Genomic DNA, 19,688 nt, shown 5'->3' on the forward strand with positions numbered 1-19,688 from the left:
TAACAAATGGAAACCTTATGCTGACAATACATTAAAGCTATTTGGGAAGAGCAGGGGAAGACTCCATGATCAATGGCTACAGACACTCAGTAAAAAGGAAGGAAAGTAAATCACTACCATGAAATAATGTTTGAACCTTAGAAAATGTTGTTTGTGTTACCTGGTAAGGAATACTGTCAAGTGAAACAGATACAGTTTTAAAGAGATCTGAATTAAAAAAAACCCAACATTGCTATCAGTAAAAATAAAAAAAAACGAGTTCACATATGGCAGCCCTACTGCAAAGTTGTTTTGGCTTTTAAACCCATAAAACAAATCATGAACTATCAGGAACTTCTAATTACAGATAGTAAAAAGTGACACAAATATAAGAATCTGGAATTAACCAGCCTGGTTACGCCAGTATCAGCAACAAAACTTGGCTATTTTCCTGTTGGTCGTGGTAGAAAAGAGCTGCTCAGGGAAGGAACCACATCTTTGGGAAGAGAAAACCCTTTGATTTAGTTACTACTGCTCTATTTCCAGGATATATCAACTTAGCCTGGTCAGAACTTCTGCCCTGGATTTACTGAGCTGCATTTCAGAAAGTGGCAGCATTGAGTGCTAACACTTAGGAACTCAATGTTTTCCCTTAATTCCTGTCAAAGGACCCTCTCTGTACTTAAACCACTGGTAGGCTGGAAGGAGGGGAAGAGACAAGGCCATAAAATACTTCTCAGAAAGGAGAATTCATGGAGACAACTCTGTGGAACCTCTTGATTTGCATAGTGACAGAAGCCCGGGCCTTCAACATGCCGTAGACCCTCCTGTAGTGCCATCAGTGAGAGCTGGCAGTTAGCTTGGAGAAAAGCCAATACAAAAAGGATCATACCTGCCTTTGAAATATGGAATGAGAGCAGAAAGCCCATCATATTCACACTGAGAAGCAGGGGTACCCAGTAAGAGAAAGAGAAGCAGCAGGATGCATGATGTAAGCCTCAGTAGTATCACGCGGTGGCAAATGAATCTTGTAGGATATATTGTGCATGGCTGATGGGGCATGTGCCACAAGGAGAAGGAAAATGTTTGGACTATAATCTTGGGAGTACCTTTGCAGTCATTCACAGCAAATAAAAGAGGATACCAATAGAAGTAAGTATATTGCTCCTGCAGGAAGCAGAATTTACATGTGCAGTGTACGTCATTCAGGCCTGCAGCAACAAGATTTTTCTTGCACTGGAGGATCATGACATAGTGCCTAGTTACATGCTGTAGCTTGCACTATGAAGACTTTTAAGAGTACTGTATTTATCCTTAATTTGTCCCTCTAACTTCCCTAGCTATTATTCAACACATAATGAAAGAGAATTTTAATGCCCCAAACATACCAGTCACAAAATGGTATAGTAAACCTGCTCCTTAGCAAAACAACGTAAGAGTGCAGTGTTTACTGTTGAAAAGTCAGCATTTGTCACCAGTTAGCACACATGGTGTCTAAGTTTAACACGTGGTGTCTAAGTTTTGTAAGGTTGGGCGGATGTTCAGTGCAGGTACTCCGTAGGGAGGACAGCCAGTGACCAGATAAATGGCCTGGTAAAGGACTTAAAAGGAGGTACTGGATAAAGGAACAGAATGGGGGAAGGTGTTAGGGACTCCGCTGATTGGTACGGCAGGGGGCCAACCCCCCCACCCGTTCTCATAGCCTTCCTTAACCCTCTTACGAGGGTGGTGGATGATATGGGCCAAGCCATGGGTCGGCTGGGGGACCTGGACGGAAACAAATGGGGGCTGGTGGAAGCCCCAAAGAACTAATTTGAATAAACATGGATTTGCCTCCACTGTACACTTTATGTGTCAGGTAGGTCCCAGACATCTATATAATAAAGTTGCAGCCTGATTAAAGCCCATAACAAGTCTCCTGTCCTTCTTGTGGTGTACCCAGACAATAGAAACACAAATACGGTGCTTTGCACATTCTTGTGTTTTTGTGCTGTGGTTTCTTTAAAAACAAACAAACAAACAAACAACCCCCAAAAGACTTGCTAGCTAGTAAATCTGCTGCTGGGAAAAGTAAACATTTATATGTTTGTTAATATCAATTTTCACAGCAGCAGACTTACTAGCTAGCTGGAAGGCTATTAAAAGTGATATTAGTAAACGGACAAATAGCAATTTTCACAGCAGATTTATTCAGCCTTGGCAAGCCAGAGGACAAATTAAGCCCTGGATGGGGAAGTGGGTAGGGAGACAGCGCAACGGGGGCCAAGGGCGACGTGTGGGGGAGTGTAAACTCAGGGCCCGCCCCGCGGCCCAGTCCAGGGCCAGAGCCCGAAGCCCTATGACTGGAGCCTGCTGCCCACCACTCCATGGCGGAGGCCTGAAGTCCGAGCCTCACCACCCCAGGAAGGTGGGGAACTCACTGGCTGCCTCTGGCGTTTGTTGATCCAGAGGGGGGCAGGACCCACCCCCTGATGGTGCTCCCCCCGCCCACCCCCAGTCACTGCCCAGGAGGCTGTGGCCACAAGAAAAGCCCCTGGTGGCCGCATGCAGCCATGGTGGCCACATTTGAGAAACACTGTTGTAGATCATCTGTAAAAAACAAATCAGGAGTAGAACACAAAGCAGAAAAGTAAAGATTACCTTTATATTGGTGTTTAGCATAATTTCATATAATCCAAGGATATTTCACAATCAACATAAAATATACACAGCTGTTTATGATCCAACCAACCACTGGATAATATTGTCACCCCATTATCAACCAATTTCATACATACACACAAGAAAAATTGAGCAAATTGAGAATTGTAAAATTATATTTTCATCCATTCTGATTAAATTATTTAAACACTAGCTTTAGAATAAGAGCAACAAAACAAAGTCTGCAACAATGAAGACTATTACATCAGTTATCAATTTTTTTCCTAACCGTAAGGCTTAGGAAATTACAGCTATTAGAAAAATAGTCTTCAATAGCTCTATTTATATAAATATTCTTTAGTTGGTGATTAAAAGCCATTGTTTTCATGTTTTTTACAGCACTGATAAAAAAAATCGGCAAGTTGAAAACTCCTAGCTTTAACATATTTTTAATATAATACTTCTTTGGACTACCGCTGGTCCACAGCACTTGGAATGATTTCCTAAGAGGCAGCTGGTTTCCTTCGTTGTTTCCAGTAGCTAACTTGGATTCAGAGACTTGACATTAAAAAAAAAAAAACAAAAAAAAACAAACCCCTTTTCTAACATTACTTTTTCCCTGTAAGCATTTGTTGTAGCTATCATGAGATGTTGTGCAGTTACTACTGAGAGGGAACTGGTCCAGAAGATCATGAATTGTAGGGTAGATAATTAATGAAATAATCTATTAAAATGTGGGTCACAACATGAAAAAGTTTGAGAATATCATAGATCATAATTTCTTAAAGCCCCAATTCAAAAATGCAATTTTTTAAAAATTAGGAGTGGTTATTTATTAAGCTATGTTAAATGGATTTGAAGAGCTCTGTGTAAGCTTGAAAGCTTGTCTCTCTCACCAACAGAAGTTGGTCCAATAAAAGATATTACCTCACCCACCTTGTCTCTCTCAAGATTTATATCAGTTCACTTGAAATAGTGGAGGCAACAGATCACTGATAGAAATCTCAAGTGCTGTCATAGTTATGGCAGTCATTAAGGGTAAAATGGCTGTTCCTTAAGCTATAAAACCACAAGTGGTGCTTTCCCTCATTTGTCTTTTCACAAATTTGTTAATAAAGAATCACTACATTTTACAGGACACTCACTTGTGGCTGACTATTTTGTCTGTGTTTTGATTGGGAATTATAGGCAGGATATGACCTAAGAGTTCTAGGAATAAAAAAAAAATCTGCTTTCAAAGGGAAAAATACATTTGAATTAGAGGGGGACTCAAATCAGGACGATCAGATCCAAATCAGGAACCCAACTTCAAAATTCAAGGGTGTTAAGATCCAGGGATTTGTTTGGGTCCTTCTCTAATGTCAATAGTGGGTTTGAAATATCACACTATTTTTAAAGCCACATTAAAAAAATCAGAATTTTATTTATTTTTATTTTAACTCATGAGCTGGAGATACCCTCACAGGAACTGTATTTACAATGAAACTCAGTGTCACCCCAAACTGCATAAAAATGAACATCTCATTTGATAAATAAAGCAGCAAACTCCTTGTGTCCTCTGCCCCCTCCAAAATCCCCATCAAAATGATGATTTTTTTGCAGCATTCCTTGAGGGTTAAACTTGACGTATTTTGGACCAATGAGGGGGTGAGGGGGGAGAGAGACTACAAAGCAAAGGTGCTTTTCCCTATCTTATTAAAACTCTGGCTCCTAGTTTATCTAAAGATTTTGGTCACTATCACCCTTGCATAGAAGCATGGATCATAGTTAGCCTCAAGTGAACTGCCACTACAAGCAAAAACACAACGGATCCCTGATCTAACCAACCTCACAGAGCTGCTAGAGTCACATATTCCTCCAGAATAGTATCGCTGTTCCTGCCCACTCGTCAATACTGAGTACCTTTACTAGTATTCTAGAATCCTTTGCACTTATTCTTCAAAGCTGATGCTCTGTGACGAGCGCACAGGATTCTGGGGTGCATCTGAGACTAAAGAAACCTGATACACATGAGTATGCAAAGGATCCTTGTTTTGGATATATGAGACTGTAATCCAAAGACCTCTTGATGCCAACTGCAGAGGTACAAGGGTTCCCAGGGGTACAGGGATCTCCTTAATACATCAAAAGGGGCCATGTAAGGTCTCTACTGAAAGCCAGTGTCACATTAATGATGTGCAATGTATTATGGAAATTACATGTGGAGTGTTGACCATTGACCCCTGACCTGATCTTGAAGGATCTTTAATTTTGGGTTAAAAAAAAATCTATCTGCTAAGCATGCTTGTAGAAATAATAATGAAAGTTATAATGCAAGTATGGAAACCAGAATGTACGTATATATACCAGTATTGAAAACAGGCTGGTTATGAAAAAGTAAAAAGTATAGTAAAGAATGCAGTTACCATAAGATAGCATGAATGATATATGCTTGACGTAAGGTTATGAAATCTAGTAATATGTATCTTGTGATAATTTAGCAATGTGTCTTGTGATAACCCAGTAAACCACAAATGAACAAATAACAGAATTTGAGAGTCTTTTTCCAACAGCTGTATTGATGAATCAAAGTGATTATTAAAGGAACTGATGGAAATGGTTTGGGTAACTGTTGAAAATGTAATTATGGTCTCCCAAAATGCCAGATATGGTGCCCTGGAACACCAAGCACAGGCAGGGGGTCAAAACCTAATCAGATTTGATCTTGGATGTATGTGTGTGGAATGAAAAAAAGCGTCTAAAAAGTAGTCACACCCATCCCTAGCTGGGACATCCGGGTGGTAAGAAGGCAGAAGCCTGTGCAGTCACACCCTCTTATGTAGGTCTCCACTTACTTTGTTTCAGTGTCACTTCCACTGGCTCTATTAGGTTGTGAATATGCCAATACAAAGGGTCGTTCTGTTATACTTATTTCAATTTTCTTACTCTTGCTGTACTGATTAAGAGAAGCAATTAAACACAATTCACTTGAAGCATGTGCTTAAATCCCATGAAGTAAATATGACTGAAGCATGTGTTTAAGTGCTTTACTGAATATAGATGGACCTATGCATATGCTTAAGAACTTTGCCATATTAGGGCCTAGGTTATGGGCCTATTCCAAACAAGCATTATGGTATTCTGGAAATACAGCCCCACACCCATCCCCCTTTGATCCTGTAAACATTTATGCAACTAAGTAATTCTACATATTAGTAAGCCCCTGAAAAAAATAGGAATACTCAACATGTGTACATTTATTCACCTGCGTAAGTGTTTGCAAAACAGGGGCCATAAATTATTTCCGAAAGTGTAGCAGCAGAAATTGTAGTCACAAAATTAGCTGCTTTAATAGTAGCAACACTGGTTTCAAGACTTACAGTTGATCTTAGGATCAAATCTAACAAATTGTCTTGAAAATAATTTGAATTGTTATTCTTTCACTATTTTGTTTGTTTTTGTTTTTAATTTGAGAGTCCTTAATTAAAGAAAATGAACACAGGAGCTAATGATTTTGTGGACATCAAGTTCCTTATCTCATTTTCTTGTCTTAGTACCAAGATGTACAGAAGGATAAAACACCTCCAAAAAGCCTGGGGGATTCGTATGAGAACTTCACAGCAGAAGTTTCCCTTTCCAGCAGGGCCGGCCCACAACATTTTGGCACCTGAGGCGGGGAGCTCAAATGACGCCCCCATGCCCCCTCGCTTGGGTCAAAACTTTGAAAGGTCTCAATTCTGCCTTCTTCCTTTTCCACTCCTCTCATGGTATTGCTCTGCTACCTACCCCAATAAAGGAGAACTAACAACTTAAAATGCAAAAAGAAATGGAGTACTTGTGGCACCTTAGAGACTAACAAATTTATTTGAGCATAAGCTTTCATGAGCTACAGCAGTGAGCTGTAGCTCACGAAAGCTTATGCTCAAATAAATTTGTTAGTCTCTAAGGTGCCACAAGTACTCCTTTTCTTTTTGTGGATACAGACTAACACGGCTGCTACTCTGAAACTTAAAATGCCTTGTTCAAAAATGTTAAGTAACACTTAACTTTCAAACGCCTGAACAACAAATGTAACTTTTCTTGTCTGCATAGTAAACACTGGCATTTTTATCTGTTTGAATAATCAAAGTGGTGCTTTCCGTGCCTTACTTGGTTGCAAAGATCTGAACTGCTTCCTGAAGGTCCACAGTCTGGGCCAGCTCATGCTCTATTGAGATGCTTGCAAGGCCGACCAGCCTCTCCTGTGTCATTATGGAGCGCAGATGTGTTTTTATTAACTTCAGCTTGGAGAAGCAGTGTTCTCCACCGGCAACTGTTACAGGAAGCGTTAGAAGTATGCACAGAGCAACAAAAGCACTTGGAAAGAGGGTAGTCATCTTATTTGTGCACATATATTCCAGAACAGCCGTTGGAGTTGTTCCTGCTGAAATGTATCTTGAAAGGTCTTTCAGTTCATCACCTAAATCACTCACATCAATATTGCACGTCATCATGTGTCAACACTGTCTCTAGTGCCCTGCATTGCTGGTGTACAGTGAAGAGTTTTGGAATACCATACAAAATCCCAAATATACTGCTGTGTTCCTTGAGCTGCATGAAACGTTCTTCAACTGACTTTTATTGCACAATCTAGCACCTAGTTAAAGAATTCAACTTTGAATTGTTGTTTGGGGTCTCTTATGGGATTATCCCGTGCCTCATAATCAAAATGTCTTCTTCTTCAGTGACTCTTGTATTCTTGAATGGGTGGGAAAATAGCTTCAGTGTGAAGTTCCTCTGCCAACTTCTGTGCACTCTTCAGAACGTTTTGAAATCCCTCATCTGACCGGTAAGACCATAGGTCTGACTTTGCTTTGTCCAGTTGTTCCATTGCTCCAGATATATCAAGGTCAACACCTTGGAGTATCTTGCTTACAACATTTATTTCGAACAGTACGTCATGCCACAACACTAAGCCACACAGAAATTTGAAGTTATGTATGTTTCTGGTGATTCAATTTCCCTCTGCCACTGTTCTCCCACAAACAGTTCCTGTCATAGCATTATCCTTCATAATGGCAACTATGGCATCATCGATCTTCCCAATTTGGTGTCTGATAGGCTTTATTGCCTCCACTTGACTTTCCCATCATGTGGCACTCAGTGGTTTCAGTGTCAGAGGATTTCCCAGATGTTGCTTCAAAATTTGCCAATGATGAGTTGATGCAGAGAAAACTACATAGATGCTTTGAATTACATTAAAAAAATTCAGCAGCCTCACTAGAAGCTGATGTTGCATCACTGACCACCAAGTTCAATGAATGAGAACTGCATGGGACAAAAAAAAGCTTGAGGGTTTAACTCTCGGATCCGTGTCTGCACTTCTCTGTTCTTTCCTCTCATGTTGGCACCATTATGGTAGCCCTGACCTCTCATGTCAGCTATTGCAATTCCCGTACCTTCCAGCTTTTTAAGAGCACATTTGTCACCAGCTCCTGTAGTATCATCAATGTCAATAAATTCTAGAAAATGCTCTCTGACAGTCACCATTGCAGGGACATTTTCACTAGGTTCTGTTGTTGTTACAAAACGCACCATTAAAGTAATTTGTTCTGTATGGCTGATGTCAGGTGTGCAGTCCAGAATAACAGAGTAATATCTTGCTGACTTCAGATCTGCCACAATCTTCTGTTTGATTTTTGTTACCAGTAACTGTATGATCTCATTTTGAATTGTTTTTCCAAGGTAGTGGTGTATGTACATTTCTTGAGTGGCGACTCTTTTTAGATGCTCCTGGAGTACAGCATCAAACTCAGCCATCAGCTCCACAATTTTAAGGAAGTTTCCATTGTTTGGCACATACAGCTGATCTGAAGTGCCATGCAGTGCTAGGTTTCTCACAATGGCAATGAGACTTTTCAGAACATTTTGCCAGTAAAGAGACTCTGATGAAATCTTCTCTTGATGCTGATCATCTATGGTGGCCTTTAAACTTAGTCTCATCTTAAGCTCTTTCCACCTATGGAATGCTCTCTGGTGACTGCTGCCTTCTCATGGCATGCCAGTTTTCTAGCCAGATTTTTCCAGTCCTTTGTTCCTGTAGACCCCAATGTGGCTGGAACATTAGACTGGAAGAGTCTGCAACAAAACCAGTATGCAGCATTCTGCATTTTTGAGTATATAAGCCATGGCCTCTCCACTTTGTCACCATTGGGGATTTCACGCCAGTAATGTGTTGGATGGAAACTTCTGTTTTCATTGTCTTTGGAGAACATGAAGTTTTCCACTTGCTGTGGCCCATGCAGTACAAGGAAGTCCCTCAGGCTACTGCTCAAGTGGGTTCCCAGTCCTGGATCATCTAGACTTAAGGAACTAAACTCAGCAGCAGCTGTTTCTTGTGCCTCCACCATACTCTTCTCTGATCTACACTTTTTTCAGGAATGTGCATGGTTACATCCATAGATGCTGTAGTAGCTGCCACGTCACCTGCACTCTGACTAACTGGAAGATCAGGCACCTCCTCACCACTCACATCCTCACTGGGGCCGGAAGGCTCACTGTGAACACTTTTGTCTATGTATCTCAGGAGAGCTCCTTCCTGCTTAGATAGAAAAGCTTTCTTTGCTTGCTTGCTTTTTCTGAATGTTGCCCAGAGGGGCGTTTTCTTCTTTCACTCATGACTGCTTTTCTGTGCCAGCTATAGTGGCTCTCAACACTCAGCTGAAGGGGACAAATAAGCAGGCTGGTAGCAGGGCCTGAGTGAGGGAAGATAGCAGCGTATTAAGGGCCTAACTGGCTCCTACTACTTCAGTTGACTGCCTGTTCTCCTCAAGTGCGTTAAGGGAAGCAGCAGGAAACAGGAAGCTCCCTGAGAAGCTGGTGTTAATCAGGCAAGGCTCCTGGGGATGCTAGAGAGGTACATAAGAGGCTCCTCCTCCTCCTCTCTCTCCCTGCAGCTCCTGCTGCTTTCTGTTATTCCTTCTCACCTTTTCTCCTGCCTGCCTGTTATGTTTCTTGTGCCCTCCTTCCTCCAGCACAGCACTCCACCATCTCTGTGCATCTAGAGCAGAGAGAATACATATGCACCAGCGGCAGACACAATTTTCTACACTCTGGGTCCTAGTGGCACCCCACCCAGTCTGGCACCTGAGGCGGCCACCCCAGTTCACCTCATGGTAAGGCCAGCATTCTGCTTAAGAGCCACAAATGGCTCAGTGTTGAGAAAAGATGATAGCACCAAAGATTTCTGGAGTCAGCTACTGGAACAAGCTAAGCACTTTATGAGCAACAACTTCATTGCTATGGTAAATGTGTCAAAATAAGAGTTTGTTACTGAATAAAATATTTTAAGCCCATATTTCCCCAGAACTCCCTCCTGCTGAACAGAGAAAAGGACAGAAGGAACATCATACCCACTAGTTTGGATGTGGAAAAAAGCATCAATATGACATCATTGGCTGCCTGCTAGCTGAGAAAGGAAGAGAGGGATTATCTCAATGGTGAACATCTGGACTGTGTATAAAAAGGCAATGAAGATTTTTTTTTTTACACATAGTAATTCCTTCAGTTCCCCTTGATTTTTATCATTCAAAGGAACAGTAGCACTCCAGTATGCTTTAATAGATTATTAACATGAAAAAGACACGGAAATTGTATCGATCTGGTTTAGTGTATTAAATGTATGTATGCATATAGTGTACACACACATCTGTGGTTCACTAGCTGAAAAACACAGTTCACTGTAACTAATCTCACCACACATGGGAATCACCAGACAGGATGTATAAAAAACAAATTGATTTTATCACTATCAACTGTAGGTATACAAAACAGTGTTAAGAAGGTTAAGGTTATGCCAAGTATAGATTCTGGATCAGATCATGGATTGGTATTGATAAATCTGAATATCAAACTGAAAAAGTTACAGAAAGCCAAAAGCTCTCTAGGATGGAACCTTGAACCTCTGACAAATCATGTGATACAAAGTCACTACCAAGAAAAAGTGACTACTAAGCGACTTCGGAACAGCTGAAACATGCTATCAAAGAAGCTGCAGATAAACATGTAGGGAAGAAGTTTCTAGCTAAGAAAAATCCATAGGTAACAGATGAAATCATTGGTCAGATAGACAAAAGGAGGGAAGTAAAAGCACAAAGATCAACAGCAAAAAGAGAGGAATGACAAAGACAAAATCAAAATTATACAAATGCAAGAAATGCATTTATAGAAATGCAAGAAATTGAACAACAGGATAAAGAGACCAAAGTGAGATGTATCAAAAGATAATAGCCTTTAGCTACAGAAGAAAGGAGATCAATATGACCCTTAAGGAAAAAAATGGACACTCTCTGATAGACTCTAAAGATAAGAAAGAGAGATGGCGAGAATACATCATAGAACTATATGGTGATGATAATCCTCAAAAACCTAAAAAAGGGATTGATGAATTAAGCCCCTCAATAATGGATGAAAAAATCACAGTAGCAATAAAAAGACTTCCGAAAGGAAAAGCACTAGGTTGTGACAGAATACTAGCTGAACTGTTAAAAAGCATAGGGGAAGGAAGGCTTGAAAGCTCTGTCAGATGTAATGAAGAATAACTTTGAGAATTGCCCGAAGATTTTACAACCTAACTGGGTATCCAAATCCTTAAAAAGACCACCACTATGGATTGTAAAAACTACAGAACAATTGACCTTTAGTATTGCATGCCTCTAAGATACATTTGTGAGTTGCTCAATACCAAATTAAAGGAAAAATTGATAAGGAAATAAGCAAACAACAATACAGGTTCAACTGTGGAAAGGGCACAATCAACGCCATTATGAACTTGAAGCTCATATTGGAAAGATCAATTGAAATGGGGAAAACAGCATACTTGTGTTTCACTGACTTCCAAAAAGCACTTGACAGAATCTACCTCTACAAATTACTCAATGTATTAAGATCTGTGTGGACTGATGGATACAAACTCTGAGTAATAAAACAACTACGCTGAAATCAGAAGGTAATTATAATGGGAGATGAAAATGAAAACCTAATAGAGATCAAGAGAGAAAACTGAGACAAGGTGATCAACTTTATTCAACATTTATAGCGAGTGCTTAATTAAATTACTACAGGCAACAGAAGAAGGTATTAAGATGAGTGGAAAAATTGGTGAATAATTTCTTCTATGCAGATGACAGTGCTGATGGCTGATTTGGAAGATCTCATGAAGTTAGTAGAGACTGTATATGAATATGGCAAAGAATATGGTCTAAAGTGGAACGTGGATAAGACAAAAACTATGGCACTAGACAAGGATCCTGGGAAAACATGTAAGAGTCCAGTGAATGACACAGCTATACAACAACTAAGAAATTATTGCTACTTTGGAAGCATCATTAGAGAAGATCAGATACTGAAGTCACACCAGACTAGAAAGACACCAGAAGAGACATCTGGAAGAATAAACATCTGATGAGATTGGTGATTATTGTAATTTAGCAAATGCTATTAGAGATCTTATTAAAAGAATGATTCAATTTTCAGGGCACATTTTAAAAGGCATGACGTGTTTGCAGGTACTGGAAGGGAAAACTGATAGCAGAAGAACACAAGGCAGAAAAAGATCTTGGATGAATGATGTGGTATACTGGGTGGATCAAAAGGAGATCAGCAGAGGATCATACAGAATGGACTACCATGGTTGCAAACTTCCACTAATAGAGATGCCACATAAGATGTGGATGAAATATCTTACCATTCTGGAATCTAAAAAATGTCAACTTTACTACTTTAAATAAAAAAATCCAACAGATACTTGAAGTCACAATATTTTTATCCAGTTAAAACAATTTGAGATGATACCAATCACAGAAAGGATAAAAAAGTTCTCCTATGGAAGTTCAAAATACATTCCCTTCCCTCCCAGCACTGAACATTAATTCTTTTCACACTTATGAAAAAAATAATTGAAATGCTTCAGTAGTTTAACAGGGCTCAAATAATCAAACCAAAATGATTTTTCTGTATTTTTATAACATAGCCTATCACATTAAATATTAATTATGGTTCTATTAAAGTTAGTGCATAGAAAATCAATTTTCTTTCCTTTTTCTGGGGTTAAGTATTATATAAAGAAACAGCTTACCTTGAACTGTTAGAGTTGCTGATGCTTCAGCTTTTCCAACCATATTTTCGGCCACACAAATATAAGACCCCATGTCTCCTGCCAAAACTTTCCGGATTTTCAAAGTGTGATCATCACGGATTTCATATCTTAAATACATATAACAGCAAATGAGAGTGACAGTATAAATAGAAAATAATATTGCCAGTTTCTTTAGTGTATAAAGGGAAGCCTAAGAAGTTTTTGCCTTCAAATTCATGTGTTTCTCTGAGATATGAGCATATTTAAGCAATACATGAAACATGCATATTGCCTTCTAACTATGGAAATTTTTTTTCAAAACAAACATATTTGAGAGCTTAATCTGATCTCACTTACAATGTGAAAATCAAGACCATCACTAATAAAATAATCGTAAATGGTAAATCTGGTGTAAGTGACATTAGACTTTGGCCTAAAGACTTTTAATTACAATACATTTAGTAAACATATTTAATGATATTTCTAAAAGAAAAAAAATAATCCATATATTTTTCTTCATTTGCATTTGGGAAGATGTAAAAATCAGGAGCTATAAGGTTTTAAAAGATTAAAAAAGCAGCATTGTTCTTATGAACATAACCAAAGACCATCTTAAAGTCAAGCTAAAACATAACTCATTCAATCATTTTATAAGGAAATAACATAGCCTTATAATATTCTCTCCAATTTCATCACCTTTTACTCATCTTTGCATAATGTAGCCAGTGTGTTTCTAGGCCTAGAAAGCAGTTATTTTACCATATATGCAGTAGTTTTTAGATAAATTATAAACTGGATTAACAGGAAACAAGATGTGGCTGTAGAAGATGAAGGGACCCAAATGTTACAGTGTGTCCTCTTCGGGGAAAAAAACCATCAATACTTTAAAAACTGATGATTAGGAATTTAAGCAAAAATGAAAAAAAAAACTTCATAAAATGTGTTTCCTTTTTACAAGGCTATTTTACTTTCCACTCTGTTAGGCCAATGACGGAAGAGATGTGAATTGGAGACTTGATAACAAAAAAAGCAGGTCTCCTAAGAGCAGCACTATACATTAGCAGGCTGCATCTTGCATCAATTGCAATTCCATTATCCACTTCTTGGTGCTGTAGCCTAATTATATTATCTATTTGACATTTTACAGTAGTTTTCATAATTACAGTAGGTACTTCAAGTACAGAATTCATTCATGCCATACATTGTTGTTTGAACTTGATACTTTTGCTGTTTTTGTAGTAGGTTGGAAAGATTTTAGTTCAAGCTGTTTCTAAGTTTTCAACACAAGTGAATTATATCTGTAAGCAGAGGACCACGGGATTCAGAAATAGAAGAGTCCTATTAGATCGCCAAGCCCATCCATACAAGCACAGGAATTATCCCCTCTTAGATATCAAACTGATACCCGCACTTGATCTTATCCAAAAGGTAACTTAACATACTGCACCTTGCTTTTGGTAATTCCCCATCATCTTTTCGCCATCTTACTGTAGGTACAGGGTCGCCCCGAGCCTCACATTTAAACTCTGCACTGTCTTCCACAGTTACAGCCAAATTACTGGGTCTCTTCACAAAAGATGGTCTTTCTAAAGGAAAGGAAAGAAACACTGGATTACAGCTAAAGGCACAGCACTGCAACACCTGCAGTGCCTCAGGGTGGCTGATGTGGGGATTCCAGAGTTACTTGTGTGCAGCCAGGTAAATTTTGTTGTAAGAACAACAAAAATCAGGTACACAATGTAGATATGCAAATTACATCAGAACTGACTCTGGGCTTGTCTACACTACTGCTTAACTTGATGTACGTTATGTCGCTCAGGGGTGTGAAACGCCCCCCCCCCCCCCAGGGACATAAGTTACATTGACTTAAAGCGGTGTCCACACCCATGCGCTGTGGGTGGGAGATGCTCTCCCACCGACATAGCTTCTGCCTCTCGTTGAGGTGGAGTAATTATGTCGACAGGAGAGCTCTTTCCCATCGGTATAGTGTGTCTTCACCAGACGCAGTACAGCGGTGCAGCTGCATGAGTGCTGCTGCTCCAATATAGCGCAGTAGTGTAGACTAGCCCTAAGTGGCCTCAGTTTCTCTTCAGCAACAGAAACAGATCTGCTGCAAGGCACCAAAGCTGACAACGGGCATCACTATTTTATTGTACCTTTAACAGAAAGCACACGTTAGGTATTGCCTCCGCAGAGACCCTGATGCAATGGAGAAGTACTGAAGATATTCTGAGTTAAAGCCACCACCGAATCTTCAGTATGACTGTACCTTGTCATCAGTAACAGTTTGTGTTTGATAGAATCATTTCAAGTGCAGCAAAGAGAAAAGTGATCATTTTCTTTCTCACCAGCACAAAGAAAAAAGAAAATTACTTCTCTATAATTTTTGTTCACAGAAGTCGCTGTTATCACAGGTCCATGCTCATATCACGTATCAGGCAGGAACGTCTATAGGTTTTGAATTTTTTCACAGCTAACCTCAACACACATGAAGTGGAAGAGAACACCTCGCTGAGCTCTAAATGTAAGTTGCTGAAAAGGTTTTATTCATATATTTGAAACATGCACTTTCCACTCTGTGGATAAGGTGGGTAGAGGAGAGTGAACTTATAACAACATACCCTTTATAGGTAAATATATTTTCTCTATAACGTACAGTATAAATTATAACAGAACCTCACTCCTGGAGTGTAAAAGTTATCATGATTGCCTCTACAAGAGCCCAAACAATAGGCAGAGGTTGTTATAAAGGAGCTACCATCACAAACAGGTTTAATGCAGCTAACTAGCATAAAAAAAAAGTATTGGTGCAACAGAAGCAAAACACGTTTACTTGCACAGTTATTTAGAAAGTAATAAAAATCCCCAAAACCCTCAAGGCATGTAGGTGCAAAAAGGTTGCAGGGAAGCCTGTTGGGCACTCTGAAGCCAGTACATGAAATTCTGGAAATGGCGAGCCTAGATTTATTGAAGGAGAAGAGTCTAGATAAAGATGTTTGGCAAAATTATGCAAAAGAAAAATTATTATGACCTAGTAACAGTGACATGCTGGACTGCTAGGCAATACCGGTGAACATGGCAGTCATGCAGTTCTTTAGATCCTATAGGAAGGTTAAGGATGAAAATGATATATTAATAGTCCAAGAGTTTCTGCCTACTTCAGATAGGTATTAGGGTGTTTTCATAATAGACGCTCAGTAAAAATAACTTCAGGATGTATAAGAAGGAAAGGAGAAGTTTGGCTGGATAAATGTCAAAAACATCATCTCTCCAGTTGAAAATACTTATCTGTCTATCTATAGGAAAATGAACCTGTTCTCTCGAGTCCTAGGCTAGTGCCCTACCCAATACACCATTCTTCCTCTCCAGAAGGGAATCTTTTTTGTTCCCCAGGACAAAAATCAGAGATAAATTTTGAATTAAAGAGAAACAAAAAACAAAATGAAAACTCTTGAAGATTCCTTCTTCCTATAAGTCTTCAGAAAGGAGAATCAAACTAATACTTTCCAATAAGGCAACTATAACTCATCAATACTACCATTCCTGAGATAATGGTAAAAAGATACTGGTGTGGGTAATTAACCAATGCAGCTGCATGCGCACTTAATATAAGAACCATACTCATGCAAACAAAGTTTCTTGTAATTTCCAGACTTCACAAAGATGGAAGTCCTAACAGTTGACTTGACTTAAATTACCTCTAAACCAAGTGTTTCCAAGGCATCTGAAATAGAAAATATCACAGCAATATACAGGAAAATATCCTGAGCTTCCCCAAAAAATCACCACAATGTCTTGCTGATTGCTGAGAAGATGCCAACATAGTTTGAGATGCTAAATACTGTCAACTTATTAAGGAACTCCCCGCCACTCATAAACACTGAACAGGATTTCAAGATGTCCAGCATCTGAATTGGACTGAAAACAAATCAAATCACTGAACACTGAGGAGGAAGTGCCTCAAACAGAATAAAATACCACTGCTAGAGACAGGGCCAGCACTGAGGAACTTGACCTGAATCCAGCTATTTTCGAACTTCAATGTTGCTGTGAAGTTTCCAAGCTCATGGGTGTAAACCCTGCAGTCATAAAGTGTTTGTTCCCAGGATAAACAGGGTTAAGCTGTTTCCAAGCCTTATACTGCTTTGAAGCAACATTTCACACTGAGAGTCCAGAATCAGGATTGCACTGAAGATCCTGAAGCAGCCATGAAATGCCAAAGATATTCTGAGGCTGCACTGCAGACATCATAGGGTCTTGTCTACGAAGACAAAAAAGGTGTGGTTTTTCAATCAAGGTAGTTTGAGTTAGCTTAATTTGACTGAAAATCCCCTTTAATGACTGATTAGACATGGTGTAATGTCTCTAGGATTATTTGAGCTAGTTGTGTGGTAGCAAATTTATGCCACTCAGCAAGTCTCAAAGTGCTAGCCCACCTCCTGTTTTACTAGGTCAATGTATATGTATGCAGATAACAGATCTATCCATATTTTAAGATTTCATTACATAAATGATTCAGTAAAGTTTCCAAGATTATATTAGTTTCCTCATGGAAGAGGAAAATGATACATATGCTTGTTATTGAAGTTAATTGAAGTTAATTCTTGTTTTGATATTATTTATAAATACTGTTATGGTCAGTGCAAACTGGAATTATCTGCAGTGTGAAAACTAAGTCAGATCTGACCACATAAGTGAAAAAAAAACCTATATTTTGTGTTCACAAATCAGCATAGTTCACTGACTTGTGTTCATTATTTCCTCTTTTTCCTCGATTTTCATCCTGTTCTGGAGTAACAAACCTCTTTATTTCAACAATATTCCACTATGTGCTGAAGAACCGATATTGATCATTTATTTTCTGGAATATGCCATGAGGCAGATATCCATGACTGTCAGAAAAACACGCCCAATATTAACATAGCAAAAGAGCTGGATGATAACAAAAAAAAAAACAAAAAACCTGCTTCTCCCCATACCAAAAAATGAAGCTGTATTAAATACTGGCATTTTCACTAATGAAGTGTCACACAATGGAGTCTCTCTTACCTAAAACGGTGAGCTCCGCCACTTCACTCTCTCGTTCTCCCACCATATTTGTTCCGACACAGACATACTTGCCAGCATCATTCTTTCTCGTGTAGGTAATCATGAGCTTTCCTCCTCTGATCTAGGACAAGTCAAGAATAATAAAAATTACTTCTAAAATAATCAATTAGATAATGTCTGTAAAGTGTTTTAAAGATGTACCGTGCTATGTAGATGCTATGTATGATTATGAAATTATGATTAATTTTGTTGGGGATTGGTCCTGTTTGAGCAGGGGGTTGGACTAGATGACATCCTGAGGTCCCTTCCAACCCTGATATTCTATGATTCTATGAAACTCTAATTGCTGATTGTAGGCTCTTGCTTGGTGCATCTCATTTACTGCGCATCTATTTCAGCAACAGAAAGCATAAAATACAGAATACTGAGCAAATTTTATTTGGACTTCCATCTAAAATTAGAAAGTTTTAGTCTCCAAAGTCTTTTAGTTATGGATAACAAACAACCGTATGAAATCATGCTTTAGGAATTTGAGGTTGGGTGGAGAAACAAGGCTAATTAGCAACTTTGACACCAAAAGCATTTTGTTCAGCTTATTAACTTTATACCTTTTTATTTCTGTATTTTAAAACCTCTTCACTTTTATGAATCCAGAAGATACTCCACTTCAATCTGTCTACTACCCAGTAGTGGCTGTTCCTTGCTTCTGTTTAATGCTTGATAGATACAGGTCTATTTCCTTTATACAGTTAATATATCAGAATCAGACACATCTAATATGGTCTTTGCATACAAATTATTTCAATGTCTTTCCGCTTGGTGACAAAAATATATTTAATTCATACCTTAGAGACAAATTTGTCATTCAGCGCTGAGTTGTGGTCTTCTTGTTTATAAACTATGAAAGGTTTACAACATCGGAAACCCCTCTCACCTGCATCAGAACTTTACATTTAATTAGATTCCACTAACCATAGAGCGGTTAAGTACCTCAGCAAAAAAACTGAAAATCACTATTTAAAAACTGCTTGTCAATTTAAAAAAAAAATCTGACTTCTGTTCACATGCACCACCAAGAGCGTGGGTCTGCTTGCTTATGCCCTCCATTACTGGTACTGGTAGAGTAAATAAATGATGCCTTCTCCCTAAGATAGATCCTGATAGAAATACCATACCTCACAACCTGTGTAGCAATAAGATATATTTATACCAAGATTTTGTTTTAATGGAAGCCTAACATTTTGCTCCTAAATCCACATTTATACAAATAAGTAAGAGTCTGATGTTCAAAAGTGCTGAGCACTCAGGTAGAGGTATACAGAGCCTATATTTGGCAATATTTGGAGTTAGTTAGCTAACTTCCTGCTCTTATTTACCCCAGTTCATTTCTTTGCAAGTTAATGGAGTTGAACCAGTATAAGCAAAGAATTCCCCGCAGATGTTTCATAGTGAACAGTGCTACATTTTACTTAAAATAGATTGTGAAATATAAGCCAAAAATCTGATTCCCTCTTCATTTAATAAAAGCCTTGGTTAATTAAGTTTTTAAACTTCAACAAAACATGTTCACAACAGAACGAATGCGTACATTAATCTGAATAAATCTCCTGTTGCCTGCAATGCCACTTAAATATTCTTTAATGATTTTTGTAAGTTAGCATAGGCTTAAAACTCAGATCACATATGATAATAATTTAAATTGAACTGTAGCGGAAAAACAAAAGGTGCCTATAAAGTTACATTAAAAGGCCTAATACAATCAGTGACTAGCCAGAGAATGTTCACAATGTGAAGTACTTTGCTCAAGTTGCCTGCAGCTAGAAATCTATCCCTGAGAACTTGACATCTTGAGCGGCATTGGACTCTTATTATCATTGTAAGACATATACACACAATGATGACAGTCAGTTATTGAGATAGATGGACA

At 38.7% G+C, this 19,688-nt stretch overlaps 1 protein-coding gene across 9 annotated transcripts in view; it reads right to left on the reverse strand.

Moving 5' to 3' along the window:
- Positions 1-19,688, reverse strand: part of ROBO1 (roundabout guidance receptor 1) — a 1,017,416-nt gene that overhangs the window by 94,194 nt on the left and 903,534 nt on the right. For all 9 annotated transcript variants that reach the window (XM_037906016.2, XM_037906009.2, XM_043538384.1 and 6 more), the window contains 3 exons: positions 17,762-17,882; positions 14,160-14,298; positions 12,713-12,840 (listed from right to left, as the gene is read on the reverse strand). In XM_037906016.2, the coding sequence (XP_037761944.1) occupies positions 12,713-12,840; positions 14,160-14,298; positions 17,762-17,882 (388 nt within the window). The remainder of the gene's footprint in view (positions 1-12,712; positions 12,841-14,159; positions 14,299-17,761; positions 17,883-19,688) is intronic.

Source organism: Chelonia mydas, chromosome 1, assembly GCF_015237465.2.
Source record: "Chelonia mydas isolate rCheMyd1 chromosome 1, rCheMyd1.pri.v2, whole genome shotgun sequence".
Lineage (NCBI taxonomy): Eukaryota > Metazoa > Chordata > Testudines > Cheloniidae > Chelonia > Chelonia mydas.